Consider the following 10,957-nt stretch of genomic DNA (forward strand, 5'->3'; position numbering starts at 1 on the left):
TCCAGCCCATCCATGTAACATTTTGCATCATCTCACCTTGACTTGACAATATCTCTTCATTCTCTAATCATGACGTAAACTGCTCTGTCGTGAATTAACAGTATAATATTACAAGGTGCATTTAAATTTGCTGGTTTGCATCAGGAAACTACATGAAATAAAATGTTTGTTTTTCCACGTACAGTATCTCATATGACAAAATCACATCTTTTGTGGTGTAGTTCTCCAAAGCAGACTAAACTACCTGACTACATTGTGAAACTCAAGACCTCAGACTCCTTCTATATACTCATCTCTTATTGAGGAAAACTGGGACAATTATTTTACTTTTGCATCACTGCATTTTGAAGAAACTGTTCTGATGCGGTCAATAGGGTTGTATTTTGGAAATGGGGTTGCTAGAATATCCATAAAGACACACCAAAAAAAAAAAAAGTCTTCACAGATTATTTGCAAAGTAAAAAACAAAGTGTATTTTCTTCCTTTTTCACTTGCTCTACGTGTTGTAATCCATTTGGCTATACAGTGAAACTGCAACGCCAACCTGCTTCCTCAAACATTCACTAGGTCAGTGCCACGGAGAATTGTTTAAAACCATTTCTAGTTGCAATATGAACCAGATGGGATGCTAAACTTTTTTGTTTGGGGAAAAAAAAGAAAAGGCTGAAACTTTCTGCCTCCCTCCCACTCTCCTTTTCCTCAAATGCTCCATCTGTCACTTAGAGAGGTGGCTGTGTTTACTACAAGGCTCCCCGGGGTACTTGGCGGCTCCACCGTAAACCTCCACGCCGTGCTCAATCCAAGGAGCCACGCTGTCCTGGGTCAGCATTCCACAGCGAGCCAAGCTGGCCACCTGGTCAGCAGAGAGGACTCTGTTCCAAAGAGCCATCTGGGACAGCTCTCCAACTAGAGCTTGAGTTGAATCAAAGCCTCCTCCTAGGGAATCCTAGGGTGCAAAACGAGCTCTTTTAGATGCACATTTCAGAGGGTTGCTGACCCAAAAACACATTTACTCTTGCCGTAGACCTAAACACTTAACTCAGGCTCCTTCTATAAATGCACCTTATTGATTGAATATGCCAATAGTGAGGTTGCAGCTATTCAGTCAGTCAGTATCTCTTTGTATTTACCTGCTCTTGACCCAGGATTAACACCCCCCCAGGTCTAACGTCATGATCGGCTGCTAGTCCATGGCCTTCTCCCCTCAGCTTCCCCCCTTGGTAGGCCTGCCACTCTCCTCCTTTTTGATTCCAACTCACACAGACGTGCTGCCAGTTGCCTCTAGAAATGTTCAGAGGTAATCGTGCCACCTAGCAATTAGAAAGTAGAAGCGGTTATTGAATGTAAATTTGTACATATTTGGTACTGTTTTAGTGTCAGCAATTACAGTGAAGAAAATAAGTATTTGAACACCCTGCTTTATTGCAAGTTCTTCCACTTTGAAATCATGGAGGGGTCAAAAATTTTCATCGTAGATGCATGTCCACTGTGAGAGAAATAATCTAAAAAGAAAAATCTATAAATCACAATGTTACTTGTGTGATACAGCTCCAAATAAGTATTTGAACATCTGTCTATCAGCTAGAATTCTGACCCTCAAAGACCTGTTAGTCCGCCTTTAAAAGTCCACCTCCACTCCATGTATTATCCTGAATCTGATGCACCTGTGTGAGCTTGTTAGCTGCATAAAGACATAAAGACACCTGTCCACCCCATGCAATTAGTAAGACTTAAACTTGTAACATGGCCAAGACCAAAGAGCTGTCCAGAGACACCAGAGACAAAATTGTACAACTCCACACGGCTGGAAAGGGCTACGGAAAAAGTGCCAAGCAGCTTGGGGACAACAGGTCTGCTGTTGTAGCAATCATTACAAAATGGAAGAAGCTAAACATGACAGTCAATCTCAATCGGAGTGGAGCCCCATGCAAGATATCACCTCGTGGGGTTTCACTGATCCTCAGAAAGGTGAGGAATCAGCCCAGGACTACACGACAGGACTTGGTCAATGATCTGAAAAGAGCTGGGACCACCATTTCCAAGGTGACTGTTGGCAATACACTAAGAGGTCATTGTTTAAAATCATGCATGGCACGGAAGGTTCCCCTGCTTAAACCAGCACATGTCAAGGCCCATCTTAACTTGGCCAATGACCATTTGGATGATACAGAGGAGTCATGGGAGAAAAGGTTTGGTGGTCAGATGAGACTAAAATGGAACTTTTTGTCATAATTCCACTTACCGTGTTTGGAGGAAGACAAATGATGAGTTCCATCCTAAGAACGCATCCATCCCTACTGTGAAGCATGGGGGTGGTAGCATCATGCTTTGGGGGTGAATTTCTGTGCATGGGACAGGACGACTGCACTGTATTAAGGAGAGGATGACTGCGGCCATGTATTGTGAGATTTTGGGGAACAACCTCTTTCCCCCAGTCAGACCATTGAAGCTGGGTCGTGGCTGGGTCTTTCAACATGGCAATGACCCAAAGCACACAGCCAAGAAAACCAAGGAGTGGCTCCGTAAGAAGCATTTCATGGTTCTGGCATGGCCTAGCCAGTCTCCAGACCTAAACCCAATAGAAAATCTTTGGAGGGAGCTGAAACGCCGTGGTTCTCAGCGACAGCCCAGAAACCTATCAGATCTAGGGAAGATCCGTGTGGAGGAGTGGGCCAAAATCCCTCCTGCAGTGTGTGCAAACCTAGTGAACAACTACAGGAAACGTTTGACCTCTGTAATTGCAAACAAAGGGTACTGTACCAAATATTAACATTGGTTTTCTCAGGTGTTCAAATACTTATTTGCAGCTATATCACACAAATAAATCGTTAAAAAAATCATACATTGGGATTTCTGGATTTTTCTTTTAGATTATCTTTCACAGTGGATTTGCACCTACGATGAAAATGTCAGACCCCTACATAATTTCTAAACTATAGCAGGTTGTTCAAATACTTATTTTCTTCACTGTATACTGCCTTCAAGGCCACATCTGTCCCCCGTACATATTTTTTGATCATTTTAATGATGGAAAATGTCTTGAAAGTATTTGTGTTGCTTTTTTTTTTTTTTTTTTGGTTGTTTTTTATATCACATCAAGTTGGCCTCTGAACAGGTGACCAGTTTTAAGAAAAACTAAATGATCCATCGTTTATTGAGTACCTTGTCATTGATAAGCAGCTCAGTGGGCGTACGCAGGCCTTGGAGCAGCACGAGTTCATTGGGTTGCTCAGGAACAGCATAGGAAACGGGTGTTCCGATGCCTCCTTCTGTGGGCCGAAGCCACAGGCACAAGGTGAAGGCCGTTAATTTCGGGATGGACTGTTTCACCACAGCGTACATGTAGTTTGTACGGGACGGGAAAGACAGTCTGTAGCCCTCTTGTAAGGAACGAGCTAAAACAGACAAAAAGAAAAAAAAAAACCTGCTGGATAAGAAGTTGCACATACTGTAGATAATGATCAGAGATCTCAAAGAATGTGGTAAAATGATCAAAGATGTCATACTTTTTTCCCTTTTTTGTTCATACCAAATGTCTGTACTAGTTTTCTAAGCTTGCATTTGATAATCTTTCTGTTCTTTTTAGGATGACAAGGTATATACCAGAAAAAAATCTTAATGGTATTCCTTAAAATAGCACTACGAACACATGCAACCAAGCGCATTCTGTAATGGCTGCTTTCTATCTACCCGATTTATTAATCCAGTATTTACCTTCCTCCAGCCCTGAGAGTCTCTGGTGTAGCTTGTTGATTCCCTGGTCCATTTCCTGTCTGTGTCTTTCTGTTTCCAGCCTCAAGGCTTTTCTCTCTTTCTCCAACAGCTCCACCTTCCTTTCGAGCTCCCATTCCAAGTCCTCCATCCTCCAGGGTCTCTCTGCACCAGCTTTGTGCCCAACTACACTTTCTGGGCCACCAGATTTGCTGCTGTCGTCCACCACTGCTGAGGTGTTTAGGTCCGTCTGGTTGTGGGGGAATAGATTGATGTCTGCCTGCAGAGGAAGATGATAAACACGCATTTTTGAACGATAAACCCTTAGTCTTCCTCACACGTTTACAGTGAAATGTGTTGACAGGTTTTCGTTAATAGTTGCTATGACCTCATGTAATGCGGCACAATGTAATTTCCCTTATAATTCTCCAAAGACGTGAAACATAAAAATTGGCATGAAACAATGAGCCACATTTCCACCAAGCAGTGCAGTTCATTTTGGTTTGGCTAAGTAAACCATGATCACTTTTGTGTGTCTACATCAGGCATGTTAAAGCTGGAGGGCGAGAATAGACAATAGGTTATTATGCAACTGATGCCGCAATGAAAGCTTCCTAAAACTTCCGACATACTGTATGCTCGGGCTATTTTAGCCTTTTACAATTGAAATGTGAAAAACACAATGTACTAAACTGAACTAAATTGGAAATAATGAATTAAAAAAAATCAAAGATGTTTCTTGTGGACTTTCTTCATGACACGATTATTAATTACAAAACACTTTTTTAAAAATGCATTTTACATTCCCCTCATTCCATTCTGTACTCATTATCAAGCAGTAAAGTGACAGTTCCACCCGTTAGTTACACTGCCAGTTCCAATGCTCATGGCACCCCAAAAATTGGTATGGTACAAATTATTTTGAAGATACTCTTCACACGTTTTGAGAAAGGAAACCTTCATAATTGTTCTCCCTGGTGGAAATGTGGTTGGCATTTGTGCTGAAATGAATTGTCATTCAAAGTGCTTACATTGTCAGCCTATAAACACTAACATTTATTTTAAAAAAAAAAACATGCAAATGGGAACATGTAATTGCAGAATATACAGAATCTCATAATTAACCATACATCTATTTTCTACCACCTTTTCCGTTCAGGGTCACAAGTAAGATGTACCCCACTTGATTTTAAGGAAGAGGAGGAGCACGCTCTGGGTCGGTCACTCGCCAATCAAGGAGCAACAGCAATCGACTGTGGGTTATTTAACGTCTCTAATGAACCTAACATTCACGTTTTTTTGGAATGTGAGAGGATAACTTGGTAGCCGGAGAAAAGAGTGTAACAATTGACAACAGTAACAATCAGTAAGTAGTAAGTACCAACAGCCTGAGCCTCGATTTTTTTTTTTTTTTTTTTTTAAGTTACAATGCGGTTTAAAGCCCACGTGACAAGTGTCTGACCGCATGTGATGGTTTAAGATCTCATTGCCTACTGCAGGAGACAAAGTATTGAACTCATGAAAATAAAATTTTTCCCAATAATTGAAAGCCCCTTTACATCGAGGGAAACAATGTCTTCACTCTGCACGTTGAACCCGTTGCTCTGTATGCAGAAAGCACAAGAACAAATTGTGATTTGAGTGGTCCAAACCCGTGTACACTATGCTTACATGTGTTGCATAAGGGAATACAAATAAAGGTCGAGCTCTAGAAAAATTGAATCATTTCCCCAAAGGACAGCCATTATGTAAGCAGCAATGACCATGGAATTGTCAGAGAACACACCCTCCTTGTTTCAAATGATATAGATTTCACAGAATAATTTGACAAAATATTACTGATAGTTTTGCAACAAAAGCAGATAAACAGTGATTTGTAATTCTCATTCTAACTTCCAGTCATTACCTGACGATCGATGCCATTCACCCTCCTTTTCTCACCTTACTTCAGTTTTGCCATAATTGCTTGTGTATTATGTGCCCAGGCTTGGGAGTATTATCCATAGCAAAAAGAAACAAAACCTGTGGTTGATACGGATGTTTAACCTTCAGTATTAGTTAAAGTATCTTAAAAACCAAAATCAAACAGAATTGACATTGGGTGAGGTAGAGCAGTGAACAGGTTGTTCACACGTTTTTAGGGTTCCTTACATATTCTGAAAACATGTATGTCGGGTTTATTGAAAATTGGCTGTTTGTCTCTAATTGGCTGGTAACCAGTCTGTGGTGTACTCGGCTCATCTATGACGCTCATGTGGATAAGCAGTATCGTAAGTGGATGGCTGGATGGGCATAGGTTGAAGCTGCTCCTTGTGCTCAAGACCTGCATCATGAATATTTCAGTGTTGCATGCTCCTATCACACAACATCATATCAGTCTTTGGGTGCTTAGAAAACTCTCCTTAAATATTTCATTTTTATCGCTCAGCCTGGGGTTGAGCTGGAGGCAGGTATTTGTTTACACATGGAGATACTGAGTTTTCTAAAGGGAGAAAAAAATCATGATACTACTTGCTTCTTCTCATCTGATACGTAAATGCATGAATGTGCTAAATGCTTTAAGGAGCTCCTGTGGTGCTTACATCGTTGCACATCTGCATTTTCATAAATGACTAGCTTTCAAGCCCCAAACAAAATTGTGTGCATACTAAACATAATTCAAAACAGTTGGTTTGTTTTTGAGTTGCTTTGTGAATCTGCATTCATCCCGAGAAACTGTCCTGAAAAACAAGGGCTGCCTAAATGTGGATGATTTTATGGGTGCTGTTAGCATGTCCGCAAAAGAATCCATCCAGATTGTCCCTTTTATGATTTCACTACTACAGCCAATCTGTTGTAAAACACCACTGTGCAGCAATGGAGCACCTACTGTTGGAAACGTGACTGGGCTGTTGAAACGCACGGGTGAAGAAAATAATGCAGCATTACACATTATGATGCTGCAGCACCATTAAAAAAAAAAACAAAAAAAAAAAAAAAAAAAAACCAGGACATCGAGACCATTTTAGGTTAACTCGGAATAAAAGGGTAATTGCATGATTGCATATCCAACACAGTAGGTGGCAGTGGCTCTCATTGTCAGAGTGAGGACAGAAACTGTTAGCTATGTGGTGTAGTTGTTTGTTTGCTGGTTTTTCAGTGAACATGAGCACACCGCACAGAGATTAAATGAAGTGCAGTGAACAAACCCTCGTGAGACACCACGGAAGACAAACGAGGATCTCCCAAAAGCTAAGACGAGGGAATATGATGGAGCAGGTGTAGCACTTGACTTCATTGTGACTACAGGGGAAGACAAGGAAAGACTTGTTTACTTTGCTACTTCTTCTTTTTCTTTCAAATTTTCCTGTTTGGGATGCCACAGCATGTCATCTTTTTCCATTTAAGCCCATCTCGTACATCTTCCTCTATAACACCTACTGTCCTCATGTCCTCCCTCACAACATCCATCCACCTTTTCTTTGGTCTTCCTTTCGCGCTTTTGCCATGCAGCTCCATCCTAAGCACCCTTCTACCAATATAATCATTCTCTAGCTTTTGAACATGTCCAAACCATCAACATCTGCTCTCTCTAACCTTGTCTCCAAAACATCATTCAGCTACCCGCTACCAGAGTCATTCTACACACCACCATCGTATGCTGTCAAGCTACTCTCTCCCCCACCACGACCTTACAATCAGTAACCTGCTTCAGATTACATCGTCTGCACAAAATATAATCCACCTGCGTGCTTCTACCGCCGCTCTTGTAGGTCACCCCATCTTCCTGTCTTCTGAAAATAAGCGTTCACCACTGCCAATTCCATCCTTTTTCCGGTCCACCACCATCTGCCATTCAAAGTTCCTTTGCTGAATGCTGCGCTTACCCATCACTTCTTCATCGCCCCTGTTTCCTTCACCAACATGTCCATTGAAATCTGCACCAATCTGGGATGCTCAGGACTACTTCGTCTAGTTCCTTCCAGAATTTCTCTTTCAACTCGCGGTCATATCCTATCTGTGGGGCATAGCCGCTAACCACATTATACATAACACTCTCAATTTCAAGTTTCATCATCACTCAATCTTTTCACCTCCACCTCCTCGTTTATTTTGCTTACATGTCTAAAAATGTTGGCAGTGGGCAGCATGAATCCACAAAAAAAAATAAAAAAAATTAAGGAGTCAGTTAAATACTTTACACCCAGTACCACTGATAATCTACTTGATTATTTTCTACCTAAATGTGCCGAATATGGCCATTAATCATTGCACTTTGTGAATACTAAATCGTTAAGCAAGCAAGCAGGGTTAGTGTCATCTAAGGTGGTGGTGCAAAAAAAGCTGATTTTCTAAATGCACACCCTAGCAGAGGAGCTAATTCTGTCTTCAATCCATCCATCCAATGACACACACACTAAAAATGTTTAGTTAAAAATCTATTCTTTGATTTAAGTTGATCTGGATTTCTTGTTTTATTCAACAATAATAAGGATGAGCGTGTGTGTGTGTATATATTATATATATATATATATATATATATATACACACACACACACACGCATATATGAGCGTTCATCAAACGAATTCCAGGGAAAGAGATAGCAAGGGTGGATAACTTGAAATACTTGGGGTCAACAATACAGACCAATGGAGAGTGTGGTAAGGAAGCGAAGAAACGGTTTCAAGTGGGTTGGAACAGTTGGGAGAAGGTGTCTGGTGTTTTATGTGACAGAAGAGTATCCGACAGGATGAAGGGCAAAATTTTTAAAACATTGGTGAGGGCGGCCATGATGTACGGATTAGAGATGGTGGCACTGAAGAAACAACAAGAAGCAGAAATGAAGATTCTGAGGTTCTCGCTTGGAGTGAGCAGAGTGGATAGGACTAGAAATGAGCTCATTAGAGGGACAGCCAAAGTTGGGTGTTCTGGAGACAAGGTGAGAGAGAGCAGACTTCGATGGTTTGGACATGTTCAGAGGCAAGAGAGTGAGTATATTGGTAGAAGGGTGCTGAGGATGGAGCTGCCAGGCAATCAAAGAAAATCTGGTTGGTGTGGTGAGGGAGGACATGAGGACAGTGGGTGTTAAAGAGGAGGATGCACGAGATAGGCTTAGATGGAAAAAGATGACACGCTGTGGCGACCCCTAACGGGACAAGCCGAAAGGAAAAGAAGATTAACAGTTATAAGGATACAGTGCAGTTGTGCGGAGGTTTAAATATAACAATTTTATAGATCATTGATATATAAATCTCGAGTGGGGGGGCGGGGGGGACATGGAACATTTTCTTCTTCCTGGGTGGGTGCAACACAAAATAAATGAGAAGCACTGGGTTAACGCAACATAAAATGATAAAATGGATGAATACACAATGTGCTTTAAAAAAAAACAAAACAAAGACTGTGCAGGCATTGAATCAAATGAGAGGTCTGTACCCTACAATAAGGGAACTCATACATTATGTATGATACTGCTTTCGCCAAAAAGCGGCTACACATCTTCAGAATCTGGTCAAATGAGAGTACGTTTCATGTTACACAGCCCGTACTCTAGCACCTCCTCCTCCTCCTCCTCTGGCTGATGGTGGTGTTCTCTTTTTTTCCTCTTCTACCACTTTATCATCCCTCCTTTCTATCCACCTCACTTCCCCCACTTTTTCTCACAGGCTTTCCATCCATCTTTTTTTTTCACAATTAAACTGGAATCTGCTTTCTTGGCATAGTAGCTTACAGAAACACTGTTGCCAAACAGTCCATTGCTGTAAAAAAAAAATTAAATAAAATGTAAATAAAGAAAAAAAAGAAAGGTTAGCCTACGATGATTGCTCATATCACTAAATACCCATGACAGCGTTTTTGTTCACGATTCCCATGAAGGAGGGAGGAGGTTGTGCTTATTTTCTTTTAAAATGTAGTTGTCCTTTGAGAATGTTTTTTCTTTCTAGTGAATGACTTGATTCTTGGTCTTTCAAAAAAAAAAAAAAAAAAAGCTTCCAATGTGAACAAAGGTGCACTTGTCTACTTTTTAAATCACTCTACGTGCACCACGGGACAAATCCGGGCTTTGGAATGATCCCCAATGAGCATTTTGACATCATCGAAGGCCAATTCTCAAGCAATTGTCTTTCTCGACAGTTTCGATGCAAGAATCTCTCATCTGCTTAGAAAACCGTGCCATGCAAACATTCCGGGACAAGAACTGTGGGATTCATTACGCCTCTGCAGTGTAGCTGTGTTTAAGGGGTGATTTGTTTCTGCACATACCTCCAGTCTCTCGATGCGGTCTTTGAGTTGACTGATGGCCCGCTCCAGCTCATCCACAGCCCGTAGCGTGAGCACGGGCTCAGGTGCTGACGCAGGGCTGTCCCGCACCATGACCCGCTCCGAGTGTGCCCCCTCTGCTGGGCTTTTGCCTCCCCATATCCCCACAGCACCCCCGCTTCTGTCGGGGGCGACGCCACCACGACTCTTCACCCCCTTCTCGCACTCAGATAGTTTGCCTGTCAGCTCCCTGATGGTCCGCTGGTCCGTTTGTATTTGCGCTCTCTGTTGCAGGACGGTCTGCCGGAGCTCATCTGCAGTGGTGCGGAGGTACCCCCAGTCCTCTCCGGCGTATAACGACGGGTCGTCTGCTTGTTGCTGAAAGTTTTTCGGGTTGCACTCCCCAACGGGAATCGGGGTGCATATGAGTCGACTGACAACTGGGTCGTGCCCAGTCAGTCCAGTGACTCCGTCCAGACCGTCGAGTCCGACGTGAAAAGTCGGTGCTTCGGATTCAGGCACTTCAGAACCGTGGAGAGCACCCAGGCTTCCAGCCCTGGCAGCCGAGCCCCGGGTAGCGGTGGCCTGCGTCGCGCCAGCCACGTAAAGCGAGCGGTTGTCGGCTGCCGGTTGCTGCCGTGCCGCCTTGGTGCTTCCGGTGTGGACGGCTGCGATGATGCAGATAACCGCGCCAATGAAGGCCACCATGCCGGCGGCCAAGATAATAACAATGAACTTCAGGGTGGCGGCGGAGTCGATCGACAGTCAAAAAAATCTAATCATAACAACACTCCAGGGAGGAAAAAGTAAGAGCTTGAACGCAGCAAAAGCATTCGACTTTAGACAACAAGTGAGCAAAAAGAATCCCGTTTACTTTCCTATCCTAACGCAGGTGATGCAGGAGGACACGAGAGCGCCTCGCCGGAGTTATCATGGAGTCGACAGAACGCATCTGAGCATGGTGTGCCGTGTTACGGTTACACCTCCTCCGTGCGTTTGCGCAAC

General features: G+C 42.8%; 1 protein-coding gene and 1 long non-coding RNA gene across 3 annotated transcripts in view; one reads left to right on the plus strand and one right to left on the minus strand.

Moving 5' to 3' along the window:
- Window positions 1–5,366, plus strand: part of LOC133514277 (uncharacterized) — a 29,180-nt gene extending 23,814 nt beyond the window's left edge. For both annotated transcript variants that reach the window (XR_009798759.1, XR_009798760.1), the window contains exons 5-6: window positions 3,824–3,955; window positions 4,871–5,366. This is a non-coding gene — a long non-coding RNA (uncharacterized LOC133514277). The remainder of the gene's footprint in view (window positions 1–3,823; window positions 3,956–4,870) is intronic.
- cbx6b (chromobox homolog 6b) lies at window positions 716–10,745 on the minus strand. Its single transcript, XM_061845824.1, has 5 exons — window positions 9,956–10,745; window positions 3,691–3,991; window positions 3,163–3,380; window positions 1,131–1,310; window positions 716–946 (listed from the first exon to the last, which is right to left on the minus strand). Exons 1-5 carry the CDS (start codon window positions 10,658–10,660, stop codon window positions 716–718), a joined length of 1,635 nt encoding a protein of 544 aa, XP_061701808.1. The 5' UTR covers window positions 10,661–10,745.
- Between the last annotated feature and the right edge of the window lie 212 nt (window positions 10,746–10,957).

This window comes from Syngnathoides biaculeatus, chromosome 16 (genome assembly GCF_019802595.1).
Source record: "Syngnathoides biaculeatus isolate LvHL_M chromosome 16, ASM1980259v1, whole genome shotgun sequence".
Taxonomy (NCBI): Eukaryota; Metazoa; Chordata; class Actinopteri; order Syngnathiformes; family Syngnathidae; genus Syngnathoides; species Syngnathoides biaculeatus.

Bases quoted from the DNA above. Each gene is read 5' to 3' on its own strand.
- cbx6b (XM_061845824.1), bottom strand. From the start codon at position 10,660: ATGGTGGCCTTCATTGGCGCGGTTATCTGCATCATCGCAGCCGTCCAC. The intron at 3,992-9,955 runs GTATGTGCAGAA...CTTCCTCTGCAG, and splicing joins ACCGCATCGAGAGACTGGAG to GCAGACATCAATCTATTCCC. The intron at 3,381-3,690 runs GTAGATAGAAAG...GTTCCTTACAAG, and splicing joins ATACTGGATTAATAAATCGG to AGGGCTACAGACTGTCTTTC.